This window comes from Lytechinus pictus, unplaced genomic scaffold (genome assembly GCF_037042905.1).
Source record: "Lytechinus pictus isolate F3 Inbred unplaced genomic scaffold, Lp3.0 scaffold_19, whole genome shotgun sequence".
NCBI lineage: Eukaryota > Metazoa > Echinodermata > Echinoidea > Temnopleuroida > Toxopneustidae > Lytechinus > Lytechinus pictus.
In genome coordinates, this window is record NW_026974140.1 from 8,759,180 (window position 1) to 8,786,083 (window position 26,904).

Genomic DNA, 26,904 nt, shown 5'->3' on the forward strand with positions numbered 1-26,904 from the left:
CACAAACATGTGGTTTAAGGTGAATGGGAAAAGGAATGTATAAAGTTTGAAATATTATCTCAAATTAGTCTGTCCACAAAATTAACACAGAAATAGGGAATAATTTTATCGCAAAATAATGTATACTTCTTTCTCATACGGATTTGTAATAGAAATGATGAGATCAAGTATGTATGTATATATAAATTTCCTTGTAAAAGAATGTCTTTTTTGTCTTTTTAGCATATAATTTAGTCAGTCATTGCAAATATAATGTTAAAACGATGTGAAACAAAGGAGAATCTGCGCGACAGTTAAAGCAGATAGCACATGGCAGTGATGAGATATGACAGACAATGGATCGACAGATAACGCAAGTATTGTTGAGGCGAGGAGAGAGGGGAAAAGAGGGTCAAGGTTATTGTTTGAAAAAAAAGAGAGAAATACGCAACAAATTTTGTATATTTTGTATAATTCCAAAAAAAATTATCAAAATTGTCTTCAATAAGTATTGTTTTTGTTAATTTTTCAAAATGTGGATGTGGCCAATATTTCCACGATTATCATTACCCTCTGGAAAACTGATTGCATTGTCTCGCATACTTTAGGCTGCACAAAGTATCATTAAAATCATAAATAAAGCACTTACACTGTAGAAGCTGTATACCATGCACAACAGTGCCCTTCTCTGCACACCAAAAAATAGATCTCTTGGTAATGACGTCGCTAATTGTGTGATTCTGACAGGAAGACCCCAGCTCAAACCAAACAGCAAGCCGTGTTTGTGAGGTGTCGCGTTTACCCTGGCCATCAATCAGTAAGGTCAACTGCTATGGTCCTGCAACTTGAATGAATCTCCTGGGATGCTGGTCTTACATGTACATTGTTTTTCAAGAAAAAATATAATAAAATCATGAATACAAAGCAGTTATACAGACCAGTCAATAACACACTCGGGTCAGGTCCAAGCTACATGTATCTGACATTTCATGTGACAAAAGACATAAGTCAAGGGGGTATTTCACAATGATTTGACAGTATAATTTCTCTTAAATTCCCACTTGCATGTCTAAAATAGGATCAAAATAAATAAATATGAAGATAATGTTATTACAATAAAAATGACAGTTACTTGTTCGTGAATTCATTAATTAACTGATGAATGTCCAATCTATCATATGTCCATGGTATGATCATGGTCAGAGGACACACTTAACTTGGTTTGAATCAACGATACTGCTTATTAGCGCTTAAGCATAGCTCTAAGCCAGGGTTTATCTGTTTGCAAAACACCCCCAGGAAATTGTTGAGCACGTGTTATAAATTCTCCATGAATATAAAATGATACAATAATATATAAAACAAATTTTCCAACACAATTTGTTTCTTTTCTTAATAAAAAAACATGCATGACTTGCATCAAATACCATGCAAGTAGGATTGAAAATGTTCACATTATAAACATTTTGTGTAATAACTGAATTGTAATTGGACAGAATATATCAATAATATTCATGGAAAAAAAGTACATGTATGTAATGTACATATTACGCACATAATTCAGGCGCCAAAACATATAAGACCTGCCACCCCCCAACCCCTAAACCAACAAAAAAACGCGAAGGAAGGTTCTTAGTAAGAAGCTAAAATAGTTATTTGGTCTTCTAAAAGTAAAAATTTCAAAAATAGCTTATCTGAAGGTATGATTTTCTTTGCCATACTGTCAACATTCTGAGTTGTAAGATTAAGCAAAGAGATGAAATACAAGTGTTTCCGCTTTGACACCACTTTTTTCCAAATTGCTTGAAAGTTTCACCAAGATTGAACATTGTGCAAGTCTCATGTTTGGGAAAACCCAAAATTGCAAACATTTTCCCCTCTTATTCTTGAATAGTTCTCATTGAATTTCTTCTACATTCAAACAAGTACATGTACACATGTACGTTCTTGTTGATGAATTTAGACAAGTGGTATATCAATTAAAAGCTTAGGATGTACATGTACTATTACCAGCTCAATAAATATGCCAAATTCATTTTGGGAAACTTATTGTTGGTTGGCAAGAAATATTTGATTTTAAAAATTCTATGACAAGTTGATCCAGGCTAGAAAAAAAACAGAGATAAAACTCTGGGAAACCTTTGGATCCACATTTGTAGAATAGTCAACACAAAATAAACATAAACAATCTCACTTGCCATAAATATTTTCAATTTACACAAATCAATGAATTTGGGGTAAATGAACTTTTTTTGTTGATGCACCATTTTGATCTGAATAACTCAAATTTTAGTTCAAGAGGGAGGTGGATATTTCCCACTTTCTAATATCATGTACCAAACTCACTACTTAACATGTCATAAATTGTGTAAATGGGATAATGTGTAAATTCATCAAGAAAAAGTTGCAAACTAAGTTGATTCCACAAATATCTCCTCGGCCAAATTTGCATACCATCTTAATTTCTAATGAAGAATAAGCCTTATACTGTATATATACCAGCAAATGATTTCCAACATTTAGACTCCCAGAAATCATGTCTTTACAACGTATTACTTCAGGTACTTTGGACTGTCAGCAAAGAGATAATTACTTGGACCTGCCCCTAGGAGCTACAAATACATAGCAAAATGAGTAAAGATTAGTGTGATTCCATGCACTTGTTGCTTTTCACTCCTTTTTTTCTGTTGCTTTTTTGTCCTCTATGACATTTTACTGCCTGTCATTTCAATTTCAATCGGGTCAAGTTAAGTCTTGGTTCTTGGCCCCCTTCTGGTACTACTTGAAGATCACCATAAATCATGAAAATATTCTTATACAAAAAATGTATTTTCATGTTAAAGACATGCAAAATATTGTAAAAATATCCTGTATGATATAGCATGGAATCCTCCATTAGCGAATGCATAAACAAGTCATATATTTGATACAAAAAATGTTTTAAAATGACATACAGTTTAAAAAAACATTTGCTTCGTTCAATTTGATTTACGTAATGGTGTTTGCTCTTCTAACACCTTGGCCCTGTATCACCAAAATATCGAACAACTATTCTGCTTGGTTCATGGTGCATGCAACAACGATCTTGAATGGCTATTGCAATTATGATTTAATGATTTGAAAATATTTGTATTAAAAAGGACTTTATCGTTCTCCTTTGCTTAATCAGGAAAACAATTGAGAATTTTAAGCGCTTTTCAGGTCGTAGTATACACCTACCCGAAATCCAGGTTTTTTTCCGCTTCACCAAATGGGGAATATGTTAGATGCAAGTTTTTGATAAATGCAATTTGCAGAATGAATACTCCCTCAACCACAACTGAATCTTATTTCAATTAAAAACCAAAATACATGTATGTCTAAATATCTGATTGGCAGTTTAAAATATTCTATAAAAATACAAAATATATAAATATGATTCTGTCAAAGATTTATATACAAAATGTTACCCATCACTATAAACAATATATATATATTGATGTAATGCTTTATGATTCCTATGAAAAAAATATTATCAGCTCTACAAAAAAAACTGCATAAATACAGCATTTATATATCAGAATACAATTCACAGATAAATATTATGAAAAAATCAAGGTTATCTTCACTGAATGGCCACGGTTGGATTTCTTTGGTACAGTACCTAAAGCTTTCTCTATTCCTAGCAGTTATCATACTAACCAGTTAGTAGTAAAGCACGAGTACAAAACACTGGAAACTTTTTTTTCACAGAAAAGGGAGCAGATATCACAAATTTGAACACATTCAAGGAGGATTTCATAACACAAATAGAGCCTTTCACCGACTATTATTGCTCTGAGCCTATCAAATTTAAGGATTTCAGCAGCTTATAACCGAGTGTAGAATATGTCCAGTGTCAAGTACTCTCTTAAAAGATCATCCATCCCAAGAATAATAAGAATATGGTTTACACCAGATATGGAGTGTATGGTGTTTGGTTTTAATTATTTGTCTGCCTAGAAAATCTCCCCCATTAATATTGAGAATATGGTTAACACCTGATGGAAAGTGTAAACAATGACTGGTGTCAAATGCAAATCCTGCCAGCCATCACTATCATGAATACTAGGAAGATCATAACTACAATTTGGAGGGTGTATGAAGGGTTTAGTGTCAAATCCATTGTCTCATCTGGATTATACCTCATATAAATACCAGCAACTGTTCACACCAGACATTCTTTGCGGATGATTATTTCAAGATCGGTGTCACGTCCTTGTCTCTGGTAGACTATCTCTCTCATTTATGCTTGGAAGATGGTTAACACCAGATAGAGGGTGTATCCATGTTGTACACTGAGTTACATGACTGCAGGTGTAAATTGAAAGAACAAAAACATCATTCAAACATTGTTTTCTTTCCAAAACCATTCATCTTACTGTGACACATGTAGATAGGAAATAAATAAATGTTTGCATTGAAAAAAAAATAATATTTTCTTTGGCATTGGTATACCACTGATTATTACCTCATCAATGCACCAAACTTAATAATGCTGATCCGAAATCAAAACTAACTTGGTGTTGAGCTGTCAATCAACTCACATGAGGTGTTGGAGCTAGCAGAGCTTCCAGTATTTTAAAGACTGTAAATTAGTATTTTGGTGAGGAAATCAGTATTTTCAAATGAATGCCATAGGACAACACATAAAACTGAAGAAAAAAAACCCCAGCATTTTGCATGAAACCATCAGTATTTCTTCTCATTTTTCAGTACTTAATATTTATTTATTTATTTTATTTCCAGGCAAAAGACAACAAGAGATTGTACAAGAGGAAGAAATTACCACTGACTAGTGCCTGAGGATGACTAAAAGAAAAACTAGTTTCTATTATGAAGCCCCCTTCACAAGACTGGGTTTACAAATATACAAAAATAAAATTGGTATAAAATGGCAATAAATGTTGCATTACTTATTAAAACAAAGAACTTAATAATAAAGAGTGTTTGTTTCTATGTGCAATCATGATATCCAGTCAATACTGAAAATTGGTACTTGGCAGCTCTGAGATAGGGTAGGCAATCAGAATCGAGCATGCAAAACCAACACAAAACTTGATATCAACCAGTATTGCATTATTGGCTTTCCAAAATCAAGATTTATTCAAATCAATTGTTACTTTCTTTATAAACCATTACCCTGGACTCACTTTAAGTAGTACTTTGTTCCATCAGCTGTGTAAGCCTCCTCCCAGCCGTGAGGTAAAGCTGTGAACCAAAGAAAAATACAAATTAATTACATGTACTTAAGTCAAGATAAGACAAAATTAAGGTATATCATCACAAGGTTAAACAACAAAGTCTAAAGCTTTACTGAAATGACATCTCAGATACAAATACCCATTCATGAAAGATGAGTCTTTGACTGAAATGTAAGCAGTGTCAGAAGATATGTTACCCAAAGAATCATGATCAATGTTGGAAAATCTAGTGAGCTGGCTGTATAGCAGTTTGTAATTGTAACTAGATCAAATAATAATAATAAACACAACATTTAGCGTGTGTCATGTACCTCATAAACTAATTACTAATCTGAGGAAAGTTAAAGGACAAGTCCACCCCAATAAAAAAAAAATTGAATAAAAAGAGAAAAATCCAACAAACATAACACTGGAAATTTCATCAAAATTGGATGTAAAATAAGAAAGTTATGACATTTTAAAGTTTTGTTTAATTTCACAAAACAGTTGTATGCACATTCTGGTTGGTATGCAAATGAGGAGACTGATGATGTCATCCACTCACTATTTCTTTTTGTATTTTATTAAATGAAATATTATAATTTTCTTCTCATTGTCAAGTGAAACAACGATTAATTCCTCCCTGAATATGTGACATTAGCACTGTTTAATACTATATGGTTCAGTCAAGTTGGTCCTTATTGTCAAATCTGTAAAAAATGAAAATATTGTATTTATTCAAATGATAAGAAACAAAAGAAATAGTGAGTGAGGGACATCATCGCCTGTCTCATTTGCATATCACTGAGTTGTGCATATCACTGATTTGTGAAAAATTAGTGAAACTTTAAAATGTCATATCTTTCTTATTTTACATCCGATTTTGATGAAATTTTCAGCGCTTTGCTAGTTTGATTTTTCTCTCTTGATTCAAATCAACATTTTACTGGGGTGGACTTGACCTTTAAAGGTTAAGGAATCACAACAACAGAAATATAAACTTGATAACATTTAACAAAAGAACAATAAAAAATGATTTTATAAACTTTTTAGATGGTTGGAGCGATTCTGCAGATCAGATCATCAGTATGAGATGAAATACTGGTAGATGTTTTTGACTTACGTTCTGATTCAACCAGTGCTTTCACAGCCTTCACCGTCTCCTTAGCCTCCGATGCAAGGTCGATAGGTCCCTTATGTTTGGCAAGATAACCGGGAGGTCGGAATCCATTCGTCCCTCTTCTAGCATTCTCTCCCTTGTTATAACGACTACAGCAAAAATGAAAGAAAAGTCAGAGTATTAGGTGAAATGATTAATGACAAAATGCCGAATGATTTATTACATGTAAATGCTTTTACAATAATTTCTCACTGAGTAACGATAATAGCAAGGTTGCATCTCTGAGCTCAGTGTCATTACACAAAGATTGGTTCCATGACATTTGCTCCGGCGACAATTCCTCCGTTTTAAATTCCACACAATAATCAAACGACCAAATTCAACCCTGGGTTAAACACTATACCCAACCCTAAACCTAACATAAAACCCTATTGCAACCCTAACCCTATATCTTAGACGAAATTAAGCCAGGAGCAATTGTCGCAGGAGCAAATGTCGTGGCATCCCAAGATCAGACCCATCCTTAGAGCTCAGTGTCATTACACAAAGACTAGACCAATCCTACAGGGACCGCAGAAAAGTAAGCGATCGTTCTCCATATCACAAATATTATGAGCATCATTATGGAATTGCATTAATTAACTCTTTGTGCGCTGGACCATGAACCCATCTGTACTGAATTATTACTGGGAGGGAAACAATGCATTGTTTGTTGAGTGTGAAATGCGAAGTTCGCACGGCATCGAGTGTGCATTGGTGCGAGGTACGCGTGGAAAGGGTCAAAGTAAAAAATTGCATTCATTACACCTAAATATTAGCATCATACTGCCATCTTATCACTCATATTGGTCCCATTTGCCTGAATTTACTCCTCAAAATCAAATCCTGTAAATCACTTGATGAGGAAACATGTAAAAACACATGAAATATTTTGGTAAAAGTTGAAATGATATATAGCCAAAAATTATTATTTCAAAGAAAATCCTGTTAATATAAATACAAACCTCACAAAAACAGGTAAAATGGTATGATAACTCTTTCATTTGATAACAGATTTATTATGATAGGACAAATAATTTTGAAGACATGGTAGACTCTACAATGGACAATTTGTATGAAATTACATGGGTGCATAGGCGAAAAAGAAATTAAAGTATACATCCGAAGAATCAAAAGTATTTCATAATGACTTTATGTGGTCATCATTGTAAAGGGGAAGTATTACTAATCAGATATATAACTTCATTTTTCAAAATAGTGATCAGAGTTTGCAGAAATCCGCTCTCAAAAATGATTTATTTTCATGCCATATTTCTGCCTTCCACCGGTCCTCTTGCGAGCTCCAGCTGAGTGACGTCAAACAATGAGCAGTGAGCAGCTGAGCTGCGGACAGCAGCCCATTGGAGACGATCTTTCCAATCAGCGTTTTTTGCTCTTAGAATTGTTTATTGCTCTTAAGATTGGTCTTGTTATATAGATAAAAGTTTGAATTCACTGAACAGTGAAAAAAAGTGCACATTTAACGTATTTTGGTAACCGATATTTAGCTTAGAAATTTTTTTTTTCAAGAAATATATGTGAATAAACAAAGCATATTTTCACGTAGAAATCACACTTGCGTCACATTAATATTACAATCAATATAAAGCATAGACATTCTTCTTTATGACTGAACAAAAATTATGAAATTTCATTAAGTAGCAAAGTCAGGAACCACAAAAAAAACACGGCAATATCCATCGCGAAATGACTGAAATTGCAGTTGAATTGCCGAAGCATTATTAGGCAACAGCGGCGAGCGGACTTTATTTCATATATCTTAAAAATGCCTTTCCGAAAGGGCAATGGTCCGGGCCAAATGCGTTGGCCATTGTTTTGTCATGTGCGAGGACCCTGGTTCGAAACTCGGAGTTTTTTTTCTGGGCATTTTTTTTAAAATTCCTTCCCCGTCCCTACCCATCTTTTTTTCTCTTTTTATTTTCTTGTGAAATTCTATTCAGACATGTATTTATCAAATCTTGCTTCTTAATTGCTGCTTTTGATTTTCAAGTTCTTGATTAGATTATTTCTACTCTTATTTGGGATGGGAGGGGTAAAGTTAAAAGTCAAGTCCACATCAACTAAAAATTATTTGAATAGAGTAATTTCCCTTGTTGTTTTTACTCAAAACAGTCATATACACAAAACAATGATATGCAAATTAGAGTTGTCACTCACATCACATTCGTTTCTATTTTTTGTGGCATTTTGTTTTTTATTCTTTGCAGAATTGACGATAGGAAACTCTTCATCTGATCACAATAGGTTATATTTACGGAACTGATAAAATAGTTATTATATAAATTTGAATCAAAGTTTTTATGAAATTTCCTGCAATATCTTGTTATTTTTCTTTAAATTCAAATGAATTTTTGATTGCGTGGACTTCTCCATTACTCTTAATGTAGGGAATGCATAGCAAAATTTATCCAGAAACAAAATTGTCTTAGAATATGCAAATCAGTAATTGGACACATGTTCACTTTTCTTTCATCCAGGCCACTTCCTCACATCCACCAGGCTTTCAGTCTGATAACAAAAATGATGAACCATCACACAACAGCACACAACATTCACAGTGCTTCACAATAAATATTTCACTTCTGTTCATACATGCAATAAATATTGTGGAAAACAAATAAAAGGCGTACCCATATTCAAATACCGTTTAAAAGGACAAATATATTATACCTTTCGAGAAAAATCAGCACGTTAAATATCTGATAACAAAACATAATTATGGGGCACTGCAAGAAACTTATGTTCAATTGCAAATCAAGCGTAAGTCTTAAATTCAAATTCAAGCGTAATAAGGTCGAGTTGCAATCGCAATTCAACTACATGTTTAATCAAAGGACTTACCCTTGATTTGGGACGTGTGATTGAGTATAACATTTCTCGCAAAATGCCCTAGTAACATTAAAATTGTTCTTTCGTTTTAAATTGTGCGTTATTATTTTTGACAAGCTGTATTCCTGTCCAAGTCAAATTTCTTAGTTCTCTCCAAAACTGTGCTCAAAATTGTTTCCAAGATTGATAAAGAAAATGTTTCTTTTGTATCATTATCAGTCCACAACTTGCAAACCGTAGGTCCTGGAAAGAGTGAAGAAAAAAATGGCTATATCCAAATCATAGTAAAAGGACATGATGGAATCTCCCAGATTGAGGTAGCAAGCAGAGACCAGAAGTCACCAGAGTCAGCAAGTGTGCAGATCTGTGTGTAGAAGAGAGAAAAAAAGAAATAGTTTAAATAATCAAATCAAAGTATGAATTTAATTATCGTGATGATTGATGGCGTGCGGTGGCATGTAATTCCTGGTCAACAACAAATGATAGTAGGTTTAGACACCTGAAAAGTTCCACTCAGAACACTGGTGCTCTACCTCAAGTGATGTTTGTGTAGGCCCCACTCCACTTCACTACCGCTACACTACCGTACATGTACGCCACACCTACCCGGGTAGGTGTGTATAGCGTAGTGTAGGCTGTAGCAGTAGTGAAGTGGAGGCTACACGAACATCACTTGAGGTACGGTGCTCTCTGAGTCTCTGTGTCATTACAAAGATTGCATTTATCTTCATTGTTGAAGGCATTACGCATGCATATATGCAGCAACACTCTAATCAGAAAGAAACACCAGACTCTAATTTTGGCCCACCCAAGGGTTCATTACATGCCGCCGCGCACATAAAATTCAAGCCGTAGAAGTCGTGTGTTGTGGACCCAAGAAGTGAGATCCCAGCACGCGCGACCCACTAGTTAGAAATTCACTGCCAAACGCGGTTCGTGGTGCGAGGTTAGTATACTAATACTAACCTCGCAATACGTGCGAGTGATTTTGGCCAGGAATCAGGGTAATCACTGCTGAAAATTTGTCTGGCTTCATGACATCGGCATCATGGTGATATAATTCTGTGTATAATAAAAACTTAAACATTCCTCTGAAACAGCAGATTTTCAGCCATGGTCCATACCAGTGCTCCTAAATAATTTAATCGCCTGCCTGAGTCCTGACCAGTTTTACTTTTAGAAATCTGAAGAAAAAATCTGCTGGAATTGTGCAAAAACATTATTTCTAAAATAAAGACTTTTTAATTTTAATAGTAGTTATGCCAAAATGCATGATTCTAAACTTATATCAGATCTGTATCTGTCATCTGACCTTAATGCATCGTCAGAACAAGTACAGTTTCCAAACATGCTTACCTTGACTTTTGACTGGATCAAACAGCGTAACCTGCAACATGCATCGGGAGCAAGGACCGTGCAGCTTGGAGTTTTTCAATAGTTAGTGGAGCAACACAACGAAGACTGTCGAGTGGACAAAATCGATCTTTCCAGTTCACAATTCAATAAAAAAAACGGGCAAAATAACACAGTTCTGGTTCCCTTATAGTCTGAAGTTGTCGAAAACAGTATTCGGATATCACAATACATGAAGAAAACGGTAAATTCGAAAAAATAGAGACCAGGAAGGTGAATCAGCTATCAGTGTACTGCTGGCTTGCACAGAGAGCTGAGTGAGTCGATCATCATGTGACGTCATTATTCTCGACTGTATTTGATCGCGCTATTGTCTGTCTGGGGGCGGCTGGGGGGCTGAGAAGGGTCTCTAATAATGTAATTGCTTGCATTTCCACGACATCAATAAGACTTTTTAGTGACATATTTGTGTATAAAAAGACAAGACCTTTCCATTCATATATAATTTGTCTATATAATCATCACTTTCGTGAATTTTCTTTGGATGTATACTTTAATAAGTTTTTTCTACAAGATCTGGGGTGTTTCACAAAGATTTCAGTGTGACTCAGAGTCATGCTTAACGCAAATGTGCACATGCTATTTAATGTGCAATTTGATTGATGGATACGCGGTAGTGAGCGTCCCGTGCATATGATCTGAACAATGCGGTGATGAGTTATATACTGCATGCTACTATAATTTAAGTGTGCCTATAAGTCACATTTAAATCTTTGTGAAACACCCCCCCCCCCCCTAGTTGTCACTTTAAAAAATAATAGTACCTGAGTGTTCCATTGGGGCCTTCTGTCAGATCTTCATGTACTGTCTGTTTCAAAACAAAAACAAGCAAATTGAATTTTCTCATGAGATATATCAAATTCAATGTTTACTTTCTCAATTGTTTTAAATTACCTAATGCAAAATGAACCCCTTCCCACAATAAAAAAAAGCACTAACATATGAGGGAAAAACTATTTTAAAAAATGTACACAGCACAATATTTCTGCCATTTCAATCAATGCACTGAACATTGCAATAAGCAAGTATAGCATCATAATTTTTCGACAGCAAACACGTATTTATCAAAAATACAAAAGTTGACATTTTGATTACTATTTTAATTAAAACCTTGAACAGTGTAATGTTCACTTATTTACAAGATATTTGGAATATTCTTTGCATACATGTACATTAGTATGATTATTAGAAGTTATCTCCATGTCAGTGCAATAGGGAACTGCATGAGATAAATTGCTGTTTCCATCAACAAAATATTAGTTAATCGCTTGATAAAGAGTTGCAGCGGCACTCGAAAGCTCGTGAACTTGTAAGCTAGTGAACACTTTTTGCGAGAGTGATCACGAATTTCCTAGAAAGCTAGTGAACACTTTTTGCGAGAGTGATCACGAATTTCCTTGTTGACCATAGTAGATTGCAAGACAAATGAATACCCTCTAGCGATTATTTCATTCCGCAATAATGAACCTATTTAGTAAAATATTAGTTCCTTACTTCAGCAAACTGGAGTAGTTTTTCAGTGGCTACTTCATAAGTTAATACTGTAGCTTCTGATTTTTTTGTTGAACATGCATGTGTTGTGTACAATTATTAGAAGTTCAATAAGTAACTGCATCAGATAAGTTGTTCTAATGCTTCAATTAGCAATATAAAAGTTTCTTACTTCAGCAAACTGGAGTAATTTTTCAGTGGCCACTTCATAGGTTCTCTTGCTGGCCTGTACTTTTCTCAGCTCACAACCAAGCACTGCTAACCGATTCTGAAGCTCCCTCACACTGGGTCCAAAAGGCTAGGTAGGATAGATAAAAAAACTTTTCTTTTAAAGGTTTATTCCATCATGTTTCGAAAGTGACACTTTCTTCTTCTTTAAATTCACTAGCTTTAGTTGGTATAAAAAAAAATGGAATCAACTCCCAACTTCCCTAAAAGATTGGTCAACTGTATCCCGTTTTTAAAAAAATGTATAGGGCCTGCTTAATGGAAAATCTATAAAATTACCAGGGTTTGTGTGTGCCTGTGTGTGTGTTTATGTGTTTGCATTTATATCTGCTGATAAAGTTTATTTGTGTTTTGTTAGTTTTCTGTTTCTTATTGTAAATTTTGTCAATGCTCTTGCTTGGGGCCATTCTCTACATGCAGTTTGCTTTTTTATGGTCCTAGCCATATTTTGTACTATTTATTGCATAATTATGTACACTGTATGATAAGTATACACATATTTTTATGGTTGAATAAATTGAATTGAATAAATAGAGAAAGATCAAGCAAGCATAACACTGAAAATTTAATACAAAATGGATACTTGATAATGGAACCAAGAATTCTCAGTAGGTTATCATAATTTAATCACAAATTAATAGACAAATGACATACTTAGAGTCTTCTCTTTCATCTGAAACTACTTATATGAATATTCATTACTACATGAGTGAGCAAAGACAACTTGAAAGATACAAAAAAGTCACTTTGTAGATTGTATCTAAAGTTCAAAAAGAAAATAACATGTTTAAAAAAGTTCAATATATGCACTTTGAGTTGAAACCTGAATCAAAGAAAATGTTCAAGGAATAATAAAGTTCTGGGGTCTGTTTCATGAAAGTTGTCAGCACTGACAAGTTGTCTTTCTCCGACAGTTACCATAGCAACAGTCAGAGGCCAGTGCTTCTTAGCCAATCAAAACCAAGGATTTCACTGAAATAGTCAGCACAGACCATTTAGTCAGTGCTGACAACTTTGATGAAACGCCCCCCAGTTTATTCAATACAATATTTGGATTTGCTGCAGCTATCACATCGTTAATAAAAGACTTAATGAATGGCTGATCGTCAACGAAATGGAGTGTTGAATAATTCAGACTGCTAGCCTGTAAAACATCTTCATTTATCAAATTTATTGAAATTAAAGCATTATTTTAAAGAACCATAGAACACAAATACTGCATAACTTACCACTGGTTCTGGTGGCATATTTCTGGGCATTTTCTTGACCTTTGACCTTAGCTTGTTGAGTTCATCTTCCAGCATGACAACGACCTCCTCGTAATCGAGCTCCATATTCCGTGCTTCCTGTTGGGCCACTTCTGCCAGATGAACCCTTGATTTCAGGGCTTTGCTCTCATGGATAGCACTCTGTGCTTGCTGCAGACGGATACATTAAATTACAATAAAAAATTTAGTTCTGGTTGTGCATTTGAACAAGTGGAGCGCCTCTGGCAGTCTCACCTGCATCACGCGATTCAATATAGTAGCAGTGCTGACTTTGAAAACTACTATAACATAATTATTAATTCATATAATGATACATACAATGACAACAAATGACATTTGACCTTGATCATGCGACCTAAGACTTGTCAGTGATACTTGATTACCCCTATATCCACATTTTATAAACTTTATCTATAAACTTTGAAAATTATGACAGCAATTTGATAATTACTTCCAAAATGGCCAAAGTTCATTGACCTTAAATGACCTTTGACTTTGGTTATGTGACCTGAAACTCGCATGAGATGTTCAGTGATACTTGATTACTCTTATGTCCAAGTTTTATGAACTAGATCCATACACTTTCGGAGTTATGATGGTTATTCAACAATTCCCCCAACATGGCCAAAGTTCATTGACCTTTGAACTTGGTCAGATACCCCCAACATGGCCAAAGTTCATCGACCATAAATGACCTTTGACCTTGGTCATGTGACCTGAAACTCGCGCAGGATGTTCAGTGATACTTGATTACTCTTATGTCCAAGTTATATGAATCATATCCATAAACTTTCAAAGTTATGATGGTAATTCAACAAATACCCCCAACTTGGTCAAAGTTCATTGACCCTAAATGACCTTTGACCTTGGTCATGTGACTTGAAACTCAGGCAGGATGTTCAGTAGTACTTGATTACACTTATGGCCAAGTTTCATGAACTAGGTCCATATCCTTTCGAAGTTATGCTGTCATTTAAACAAGTGGAATGCCTCTGGCCGTCTCACCTGCATCACGCGATTCAATATAGCAGCAGTGCTGATTTTGAAAACTACTATAACTCGCACAAGATGTTCAGTGATACTTGGTTACTCTTATTTCCACGTTTTATGAACTAGACCAATACACTTATAGAGATATGATGGCAATTCAACAAATACCCCCAACGTGGCCAAAGTTCTTTGACCTTACATGACCTTTGACCTTGATCATGTGACCTGAAACTCGCACAGGATGTTCAGTGATACTTGATTACTATTATGTCCAAGTTTTATGAACTAGACCAACACACTTTCAAATTTATGGCTGTAATTCAACAAATACCCCAATTTGGCCAAAGTTCATTGACCCTAAATGACCTTTGACCTTGATCATATGACCTGAAACTTGCACAGGATGTTTAGTAATACTTGATTACTATTATGTCTAAGTTTCATGAATCAGATCCATAAACTTTCAAAGTTATGATGGTAATTCAACAGATACCCCCAATTCGGCCAAAGTTCATTGACCCTAAATGACCTTTGACCTTGGTCATGTGATGTGAAACTCATGCAGGATGTTCAGTGATACTTGATTAACCTTATGTATAAGTTTCATGAACTAGGTCCATATATTTTCTAAGTTATGATGACATTTCAAAAACTTAACCTTAGGTTAAGATTTTGATGTTGATTCCCCCAACATGGTCTAAGTTCATTGACCCTAAATGACCTTTGACCTTGGTCATGTGACATGAAACTCAGGCAGGATGTTCAGTAATACTTGATTAACCTTATGGCCAAGTTTCATGAACTAGGTCCATATACTTTCTAAGTTATGCTGTCATTTCAAAAACTTAACCTCAGGTTAAGATTTGGTGTTGACGCCGCCGTCGCCGTCGCCGTCGGAAAAGCGGCGCCTATAGTCTCACTCTGCTATGCAGGTGAGACAAAAACTTAACCTTCGGTTAAGATTTGATGTTGACGCCGCCGCCGCTGTCGGAAAAGCGGCGACTCAAGTCTCACTCTGCTATGCAGGTGAGACAAAAATGGAAGAAATTGTCTCACAGTGATCCTAAATGATGTTTGAATTCACCTATGACTTGGGCCTGTCTTACAAAGAGTTAACATTGATCTAATCAACCTCAACCATCAATGCCATTTGTAAACAAAGAGAAGCACACTGAATTTTCAAGAAAACGATGACTGCATGAATATACATGTACATCATAGGCCTAGTGAGAAAGTATATTGAACAATCGTGCTTTGATGACATTGCTGGCTTTCTATAGTTGTGGTTGATCGGATCAATTGCAGCTCTTTGTGAGATGGGAACATGGTGTTTGCTGCAAAGAATGAGTATCATTTTTAAAAATGGCACCAAATTCATTTTATTCTTCACTCGAAATGTCCAGAGCATACCACAGATAAACATGTATGGGACTACACTAACACTGTAGATCAAATAATTTGGGATGTTTGTTGAATTTTTAATATGAGGGCAGTTGAAGAGCAATCCCTTGCAGAGGTCAAATTTCATCTTTCCCCAGAATTTTAATATCTATAAGAATAAAATTGAAGGGAGAAGACAAGGTCATCAAACAAGAGACAATACCAACTGGGTCAATAATCTATAAATGTTCTCTTGTATCTTTTCTTATTCTAATTTTTCAAGGGCTACTTTTCATAACCTACTGCATAAATCTGCAAAATTGGATAAGCTTCAACACTGCAGTGGATAGGATTTTTCAGTGCTCTTTTGAGTATATCATGGGCGAAATAGCTCGAGCCCCAATGTTATTTTTCCCTTGGTGGTAGGGTAATTCTTCATTTTGCAGAAAAATTGCTCTGGTGACTGGCAGCACTAGTGGGTCGGTACATTCGACCCGGCCCGAGAGGAAATAATGTCTCTATTACTTAGTACTTCTATCAGTCTCTTTAATTCAGGCATTTAACTTTTTAGAGTTGTGTTACACAAACCTTTCCGCACTTTTTCAAAGGGATGATGTACACATGATAACATTGATCATTATGTGCAACCAAGCATACAATCAACTGTATGATTATTCATTCGATCAATCACTAAACTTTGTAGTACCAAAGGACACCAACTTCCAGGGCCCATTGCCAAAGAGTTACAATCAATCACAACTCCAAAAATCAAACACAATGAAATAGGCGTATTAGGGACTTTCGCTTGACTTCTTGACTTGCTTTTGAACGCAGCTCTTTCTACAACGAGCCCCAGAAGTGATAACGCTGCTCTAGTCACAAACCTTTCTTATTCTTTGAAGCTCCTCCTCCACAGCAGAAAATGATCTTTCCTTCTCCAGCACCAGAAGCTGTGTATATGGTAAGAACGAGAACATCAAACTAAAGTCAGTCAAGCTATATATTCAGAAGTGGGAGTGTAAGCAAGTTAGCAAGGTTATTTAACCCTAACTAGGCCGGGCTTTTTTGGCTGTTCTGTGGCCGGGGGGGGAGGGGGGGTTGATTCAACCCCCCCCCTGAGATCTCGGCCGCCGATTGCGCGAGTGCCGCAAAAATTTGCTCGCTGGTAGTGTGCGATGTAATCTACAAGGCTGTATGGTAAAATTTTCCAAAATAATGAGATTTTATTTTATATGAATTAATTATGCTAATTTATGCATAAATCATACTTTTTGCTCTAATTCACTTAATAAAGCTCCTAGAATGCTAATTTTTGGTAAAAATATTCTTTGTAGCATTTTTAACAATGGCAATTAAAATAAACTTCGGTTTGGAAATCAATTTCTTATGTATTTTATTGTTTTATGAATTTCCTATGTATTTCTTTGTTTTTCAACCTTTTGTTTTTCTTTGTTTTTTTCACCAGATTTATTGCACAATCTTTTTGAAGCAAAATTATGCTAAAATCAATTGCTTTCAGCTGTTTAAAGTAAAAATAATCATATCTTTATGAATAAGATGAGAAAACTCAATTTGCATCGACTTTGTACACAAAATCACGTTTTGGAGCAATTTTTGGTCTGACATGCACTTACAAAATGTTGCGTAATTTCGGAACCGCGTACACGGGCGCTGTAAATTTGGTCTCAAAAGATGCGCGAGATTTATAAGTATAAACTCTGCGAGTGGCGCGGTCAAAAAAATTCGCGCGGCGGAATGATCGCAGAAAATGTTGAGGGGGGGGTTGATTCAACCCCCCCCCGGCCATTTTAGGGTTAAAGGTCAAGTCCACACCAAAAAAATGTTGATTTGAATCAATAGAGAAAAATCAATCAAGCGTAATGCTGAAAATTTCATCATAATCAGATGTAAAATAAAAAAGTTATGACATTTTAAAGTTTCACTTATTTTTCACAAAACAGTTATATGCACAACACAGTGATATGCAAATGAGATAGGTGATGATGTCCCTCACTCACTATTTCTTTTGTATTTTATTGTTTGAATTATACAATATTTCATTTTTTACAGATTTGATAATAAGGACCAATTTGACTGAACCATAAAATGCTAAAATAATGGTAATTCCACATGCTCAGTGAGGAGAAAACTGTTTCACAGGACAATGAGGAGCAAATAAGAATATTTCATATAATAAAATACAAAAGAAATAGTGAGTGGGTGACGTTATCAGTCCCCTCATTTGCATACCGACCAGGATGTGAATATAACTGTTTTGTGAAATTAAGCGAAACTGAAAACGTCGTAACTTCCTTATTTTACATCCGATTTTGATGAAATTTTCAGCATTATGCTTGTTTGATTTTTCTCTTTTTATTCAAATCAACTTTTTGTTGGGGTGAACTTGTCCTTTAAGATATTTTATCAGCTGGAATTAAAGAAATACATTTAAAGGCCATGTCCATCCCAAGGACTTGTCATTTGAATAGAAATTTGCACAAAATTAATATCAATTTTAGCAAATTTGTTAAGAAATAGCAAAATTGTTCTGAAATTAGCCAAACCTGAACAATCATAGTAAAAAGATTAATTTTTATGGTGCCGTCACTTTTTCTTTTGTCAAAATAGGGTCATAGGAAATTCAGCCCGGTTTTGTTGAAATCCAAGAAAATCATCAGATATCTCATTAACACAAGAACAGTTCACAATTGAGGTCCTTATCTTCAGTTATGGATAAAGAAATTATTTCTGCATTGGAAATGATGTTATCTTTATTTCTTTCTAAAGAATAGCAAGGGAAGGAATAGGGTAGGAAAGTTAACAGAAACAAAAAGATCTTGACAAACCTGCAGTTTCTCTGCCTCTTCTATGGCATCATCTCTCTGCTTCCGAAGATTCTCCATCTCTGCATAATAACCAGGAGCCGGAGCTACCACTGGTAGGGGTGGTACGGGAGGAGGGGGGCTGGGTAGCTGGAAAATAAACCAAGATTTGTAGGTAATAATAACATAGTAAATAAGGAGCTTTTCTTTGACCAAAGATGACAGTGAAATAGACAATTAAACTTCTGCACATGCATTAACACTGAAGTTTCATCGGTCCTCGAGATTTTACAACATATACAAAAGCAATGTAGAGAGCACATCAGCGCCCCATAACACAAACTTTGCAATTAATCATAGATTAATTATGATTAAGTTTACCTTTGACTGCACTGACTACAATGTACAATCTATCATGAAAATCGATCCTAAGATCAGTCACTACGCTCCATGTTAAAGGGGAATCCAACCCAAATAAAACTTGTTTTTATAAGAAAAAGAAAAATCAGACAAGTTGATAGGTGAGAGTTTGAACAATATTGGACAAACAACAAGAAAGTTATGAATTTTTAAAAGTTGTAAATATTCGTAATCACTATACTCATGGAGACTTCAAAATGGCCGCATATGGGATGTCATAGTGATGTAAGGTAAGGACTACTCTTCCATGTACTCCAATACATATTATGGCTAAGATGTCATTTTCCCCAAAAGTTTTACTTCAAATTATATTTTTCTTATATGAGGACATTAAACAATATACTACCTGGGTTATATTTAGATTACTGCCCCAGGGGAATGGATACTTTGGAGAAAACCACAAATCCCTGATAATAAAGTACATGGCCTATGGGAAAATTGTCCTTGCCCCTTGTCATGATTTACTTACACAGTTGCCAATTTGAAATGTACATACTATTAGTGATCTCAATTTTAAAGCAGCTATAACTTTCTTATTGCTTGTCCGATTTCTTTTAAACTTTCACCATTCTGTTTAATTTATTTTTCTCCTTCCCAACACAACATTTTATGGCCAAGGCTAGATTCCCCTTTAAGGTTTATTTAATTATTGAATTTAATTCATTTATTTTCCATTAAAAACATGCAAAATCAAGAATATACAAACATTACAAAGTATAGAAATGAGACATTATACAAATGACGCATCATACTTTAAAATAAATGCAAAATACTTTGTTTTATATATACATATTAGGAAAATTGGATGCCCATGGAAGCAGTATGCTTGTAGGGTTGGGTCAACCAGAAAATATATGAATCAGTAAATGATAGAATACATTATACAGTTATATGGAATACTAAATGGATAAAACTTCTATAAACGATAATGATATATTTCATAATTATACAATACTTTATTAAGGGACCCAGAAAAGACTTTAATGATATGGCGAAGAACGGGAGACCCTTCGAGGGTGTGAGTCCTTACATGTATCTTTTCTTTATTGAAATGGAGCCTGATTCATTTGTAAAAATATGCACAGAAAATAATTTCATTTGACATAGAGGCCCCTTGAGTTGTAGAGTAGAAGAAAGGATCTAATCTTGTAGGCTTATACGTATTTTGCGGATACCTATGTTTATACAGTATGCACATTCCATACAGCAATATGGGACTACCATTAAAATAGTCTCTGAGAAAGACATTCTTGTCTTCACATACACATATCTGCAGGATTCTATAAAAAGAAGACATGTTAACAACCACAAAATTTACACCTGCCATGCATACACAGAAACATGTATTCATTTTAAAAATCTGAGCCAAATATAATACAAAATTGCAGGCAATGTATGAAAAGGCCTTAAAATGTAGCTTCCCTATTCAAAGTTCCTGAAATGCATATGAAATGAAAGATGCACAGACAAAAGTAACTCCTTTATAATGAAATGATATGTTGAACAGGTTAAGAGTGAGGTCCTTACCTTTCTGTGTTGGAATGGAGGAGGAGCAGAGAAATCTGTGACATCATATCCACCATGACTCATTGACGCTGATCCTACATTACTATCATCAATCTTCATGTTGAACAGTTGCTTAGCAACAGCAACAAACTCTGTCATAAAAAAAACAATTAAATTAATTACCAAGGAATTATGAAAACAAAATGTAAGGCAATTACAAATGCAATCACAGAAAGCGTGAATAAATCTGAAATACATAAGCGCAATTCCATGGAGTACATATACTGCATACACGGTACAGTATATATGGTATACAGTCGTTATTCGGAAAGATGCAATTTGCATATACATGTACATCTACAAAAGATGTTTGTCCAAAACCCAAAAATGGTTCGTTTATCGGGGGTGGGGGCAGGAACAGGGGGCTTGTAACAAATAAAATAGAATATATGCACATCGTTGCCACAATGACTAATATAAAACAACGGAAGAACATTCTTACCTCCATATGGGACCATACCACTCTGGTCTATACTCAGTCTTCTCATTAGTTCCTGGTTTTCACTAGGACTAGGATGGATCCCAAGATATTCCAGGGCCTAAAGGAACATTAAGTTTTGTTATCAAATCCAATAAAGTTACTGATGCATTTACCTTTCCATACATTTTGAGAAAAAAGATGGCAAAATAAATGTTTGAATATATTTATTTAAATATCCTGGCAAATTCCTGCATTGGCAAGTATATTTGAGGCCTTTTTTCTTCTCTTGAGCTTTGGTAGTGATTTTTTACCTGATTGCTAAGAAAGCATGAATGCTTGTAAGCAGGCAACCAGAGGACCAACAGCTTAAGGTCCTCTCCAAGGGACCTGGTAATGAGGTAATGAGGATTAAAATGTCTTAATACCAAAGGGCACTAGCGCACCAACTGGGAATCAAACCAGGGTCACCGGAATACGGAACCCCCGCTCTACCGACTGAGTTATCGCACTTTCATTCTACATCTGCTTCTCCTACTAACTAGCTGGTCTCATTGTCATTTAACCCATTTACCACTTTTGTCTTATTTCCAGTTATACTATAACCATAGGCCCATATTCTGAAGTCGGTTTTAATTCAAGCTCTCTTCTAAAGTTATGGTTTAACTATGGAAAGCCAACTGTGACATGATTCTCTAAGAGAAGAGGTTCAATGTATTAGCTCATTTGACTCTCAAATCATTCTTAACTGTCTGGGAAGGATAATTGTTTTCACCATTTCAGAATTAGGAAAGAGCGCAGTAAACATAAAAAACGTACCATGTGAACAAATTTTGACATGTATGGCTTCCCATAATTTTAGCACAAAGTTAGACCAAGGTCTAACTTTATGAAACCTGAGTTCAGAATACGGGCCACATTGTTTGAAAATCCACTTGGTCTTACACAATTAGCCTATACGGTTAGATGAGCCATTTATGAATCAAATATTAAGTAGACAAAGTAGAAATTAGACCATCTAGGCAACAGACCAAATGAGAATTAGACAAAGTGGATTTTATGCCAAGTTCAGAGTAGATCAAACAACAATTAGACTAAATAAATCATGTGATTGGTCTATGAGGTATTAGACTATCTGAGAAGACCAACTGCTTGTAGACCAAGTAAAGGAGGTGCTGTGGCTGAGTGGTCTAAGATGCCTGACTAGACATATGAAAGTCTGGGCTTCGATCCACAGACATGGCACTTCTGCCTGAGCAAGGCATCTGTGTGGGGACATCACGGTCTAGTGTGCAAGACTCTTTGTCTTTCAATCGAAGTGACATAGATTCAATTCTCAGCAATGGCGTGTTTTCCTTCAGCATGAAATTTATCCACAGTAATTGTGCTGAACTCAACCCAGGTGAGGTGAATGGGTACCTGGTAGGAATTTATTCCTTGAAACGTAGTGCGCATAACAGCTGCTCTGCTAAATTAAGGGTAATTATGCTGCATTGTAGAGCGCTTAGAGACTTCTGATAAAGTAAGTGTAAAGCACTATAAGTAAGTATAATTACTAATTATTATTATCTAATCAACAGTGCACTTTTATCCTACAACAAGAAGTGAAAATGCTACACGCATCCTTGGTAACCATGTGTGCACTTGTTTGGAAAAAAAAATTATTCAAAGTCATTTTACTTACCACCTGAAGTTTATCAATCTTCAGCCTGACCTGGGGATCGATGGACAGCCGTCTGCTGCGGGGGCGGGGCACTGGACTATGGGCGGGGGATGAGGATGCAGAGAAGCTGATTGGTTGGTTGGTATAGTGGCTAAGGTTGTACGGAGGGAGCACTGGGGAGGGGTCGCCCCCAGGGGGTAGGGGCACCGACGTTCTCCTGTCAGAGACACCTGGGATACAATGAATTTTAAAATAAATGCCAGTTGTTGTAACGGTTTCAAGATGAGTTTGTACAGAATCCAATAAAATGACTACCAAAGTATCTGTATGTATAAATAACAAAATATGTGCAAACGAATCTAGAAGAAATCATGTAATTACAAAGATAATAGAAAAATAAGCATGGAATTCCAGCAAGATATCGGGTCATTTCCAAAACATAACAACATACTCTCCCACATCTTATCTACATGTATGTTGGTGATCTTAAGTGTGATCATTTTTTTTTCAGCTTAGATTTCATGATTTTACAAAATTCATTTCATTTAACAATACCAGATCTAGATCTACAATGATATAGTGACAATAAACCTCAGTTTTACAGACTTTCTCATGAAATCAGTGTTTATTGCAACTACAGCACATTCATTTATCTTTGAAGGTTATTGTAATCAAAATGGCAAAATATAGACAAGAAAATTTTATTACATAAAAATATCATAAAGGAATTTTCTTTCTCAAACTTTTTTATTTACATGACATTACAGCATATTCGCATTTTCATTACTACAGCTATTTTACCATTCGTAGTTACTCCCTCTGGTGTGGAGGTCATCTTCGGTTCCATGTATGTGCCCGGTTGAAGGTGAGGAGGGAGGGCGGAGGGTGGAAGCATCTGACCTTGGTTACCTGGTAAAAAATTAGTTGGGATTCTTCCAATCATCTTCACATTCATCTTACAAAATTATATGCAAACCCCATATCTAATCAAATTTCTTAAACTCACTGTTCTTCACAATGATTACATTTTAAGATCAAATTCTCTACAGTACTTCATCTTTAAGGAGACCAAAATTCATTTTTATATTTTAAATGATGAGATTAAAATGTGCATTTTAAAGCACAGAGATTGAATAATCTAACTCGAAATAAATGCAGTTTATGTTCAATCTTTTAGTGAACATTTCAAAGTTCACCATGGTACCAGGTTGGCCCAAATTAAAGTTAATGGACAATTAATATTTCTTCTTCCGCTTTAAGCCTGGCTTGCACCTTTTCGTTTTGAACTGTGTATTGCTGTTAGCCGAAAACACCAGTTCTCAGCATACAATGCAGCAAAACGTTTGCTTGCTATCACACAGTAAAGCGAGGTGTGCGTGCAAGATCAAGGTAAGTCGAGCTAAATCTAGCACTAACCGAGCTCAATCCAGCACCAAAATTGTGTTAATGTCTGCGTAAGCCATTCGCTATTGCTCGCATTTGCTTCTTTAGATTTTGGTTGTGTTTCGTAACAGATGTTTGAAAAAACTACCAAGCTAGAACACAAGATATCTGTGTTGGACTGCATATTGACCTTGTATCAACTCGTTTTGATGACGTTGTGTTGCCTTTTGCTGCAATTGTCTGCATTCGGACAATCCTCAATTGAACGTAATGGTGTGAGCCAGGATTAACAAAAACTACATCTGTACATGTGTACATGCCTACCCTGTGGCCTAGGGTTCATCTCCAATAGAGTTGAGGGAGCAGGTTGACCTACAGCAGGGGACCTCCTCTCAGTTAACCCCCCTCTTGGTGTGATGGTAGAATCCAATGAGTGACTGGTATTAACAGACTGCTGAGGATGATTCGACTGTGGCACGGGGGTGTGACCTTGCACATGGGGATGAGGGACATTACTAGCATGTGGAGAGTGGTGTGCGGGAGAGGGGAGATGGGGAAGTGTCCTTTGACCTATGACATTACAATGGAGCATACCACCAGGTTGTGGGGATGAATGGTGAGAGTGGGGATGGGGGGACTGATAGGGGGAGCTGAGGGAGTTGCTGACGCCCGATGGGTGTGAGCTAGGGGTGTGGTCGCGGTCTTTGTTGACTGGTGTTCTGATACTTGGAATGTAGGATAGACTCACTGAATTCAAATCAGACCTGCAAAGAAAAAAAGAGACAAAACGACAGCTTAAAGGAGAATGAAACCCTTGAAACTAGCTGAATCCATATCAAAGAGAAAAATCAAAGAAACATATTGTTGAAAGTTTGAGGAAGATTGAATGAATAATAAGAAAGTTATGAGCATTTGAATATTGAGATCACTAGTGCCATGTAGATCCTCCCATCGGCAATGCGACCAAGATCTGTGATATCACACACGTACAACTCCCTCATTACTTTAGTACTTATTTCACTTATATTCTCACTTTTATAGAGTCTATCACAAGGTTAGGTGTTTTCTTTATGAGATGACAAGTACAGATGTTTCACAACATTATATCATTGATGAATCGTTTGTCATATGATTAGAATGAGCAAAAAGAGATGTTTTGGGGTATATTTTCAGTGTCCGAATGGGAGAGTTGTACGTGTGTGACATCACAGATCTTGGTCGCATTGCCAATGGGAGGATCTCCATAGCATTAGTGATCTCGACATTCAAATGCTCATAACTCTTTTATTGCTAGTCCTATTTTACTCAAAGTTTTGTTGATCTTATTCTTTGATTTTTCTGCTTTCACAAAAGCTAACTTGCTCCAAGAGTTTCATTCTCCTTTAATCCAAGGACAATTGTTTGATCCCATAGAAAAACTATAATGTTAAGCCACTTAACATACTGAACAGGAGAAATTTAGACATATTAACATCATTTTCACCAAGTGAATGCTACTGGATTATGTTCTATGGCCAACCATTAAAAAATGGCAATTTACTTTGAAAATTGAATTTAAAAAAAAATATTCAAAAACAGTAAAACAAGATATGTGTGTTTTAAATACAAAGGCTGTATTCTAAACTCTGGTCCAAAGTTGTTGTTTTAACAATGGCACTATTTCTTTTCTTCATGTATAGTGTGCCAAACAGATTTAACAAGAAGCAAGCCAAGATCAATGACGGAAGTCAATAAAAGTGAGGGGGGATAATTAACCATAATTCTAGAACCATTATAGGCCTAGAATACACTATAATAACCCAGAGCTGCCAAGTTGTATTTTGCATTTTCAGTATTCTTATCCCCCAAAATCAGTATTTTGACAAAAAATCTGTATTTTTACCGTGTGAGATAAATATACCGTATATAAACCGTATATACATCAAAAACTGAAATAAACACTTACCTCATACTGATCCTTGTAACAACAGCCTGGGCATCTTTCAAGGTCATACCTGATAATGGTTGATCGTTGATGGCTACCAACTCGTCCTGGACCCGTACTCGTCCATCCTGTAAATAAAAGTCAAACCACCAACCCATAATTCTAAACCATGCATTCACAGCACACCTGAGATTTGATGGATTCACAATATGGTGCGCCATCTATCTGTTGCAGCGGACAGGCCAAAATTTGCAATTGTCTTTTGATGGGGGTGTGCCTCACGAAGCCCTGATATGGGGATCTAAGGAACTGACTACAAGGGTAAAATTCTGGGCCTTGGGAACTAAAAATATACCGGGCGGTGTGAAAAACAGGGTCTACGGAGCGGGATCCCGGACAGTACTACTAGGTATACGGTGGTGCACGTTAGCGCTGTGCATGGCACCGTGGTATAGAGGAAATATGAAGCTGTGCGTGCAGCCACAAGCTTTGCGATGCTCGCGCCGGACAATTTAGACAGGGCTTGGGAACTAAGATGTTCCATAACACGGGTCTCGAGAGCGGGGCGCAAGGCATCTGAACGGAACTTCTGTCATTCGGAGTGTCTAGGGAACTGAAAATTAAGTCTAAAAAGGGGGTCATCAAAGCGGCACGTCCCCGTACCACCAATATATATTTGTGTGCCACCCCCCCCCCCCCAAGGGGAGTACCCTTCAACTTAAGCCCTAATTTTTTTTAATAAATCGTAG

General features: G+C 35.9%; 1 protein-coding gene across 1 annotated transcript in view; it reads right to left on the reverse strand.

Moving 5' to 3' along the window:
• Positions 1-220: 220 nt before the first annotated feature.
• LOC129260697 (syntaxin-binding protein 4-like) overlaps positions 221-26,904 on the reverse strand; it is a 48,068-nt gene continuing 21,384 nt past the window's right edge. The window contains exons 10-23 of the mRNA XM_064114138.1: positions 26,177-26,283; positions 24,556-24,995; positions 23,650-23,757; positions 22,870-23,078; positions 21,210-21,306; positions 20,729-20,859; positions 18,806-18,931; positions 16,844-16,909; positions 13,551-13,739; positions 12,266-12,391; positions 11,367-11,410; positions 6,304-6,449; positions 5,151-5,208; positions 221-4,308 (exon numbers count right to left, since the gene is read on the reverse strand). Coding sequence (XP_063970208.1) covers positions 4,209-4,308; positions 5,151-5,208; positions 6,304-6,449; positions 11,367-11,410; positions 12,266-12,391; positions 13,551-13,739; positions 16,844-16,909; positions 18,806-18,931; positions 20,729-20,859; positions 21,210-21,306; positions 22,870-23,078; positions 23,650-23,757; positions 24,556-24,995; positions 26,177-26,283 — 1,947 coding nt within the window. The 3' untranslated portion in view covers positions 221-4,208. The remainder of the gene's footprint in view (positions 4,309-5,150; positions 5,209-6,303; positions 6,450-11,366; positions 11,411-12,265; positions 12,392-13,550; positions 13,740-16,843; positions 16,910-18,805; positions 18,932-20,728; positions 20,860-21,209; positions 21,307-22,869; positions 23,079-23,649; positions 23,758-24,555; positions 24,996-26,176; positions 26,284-26,904) is intronic.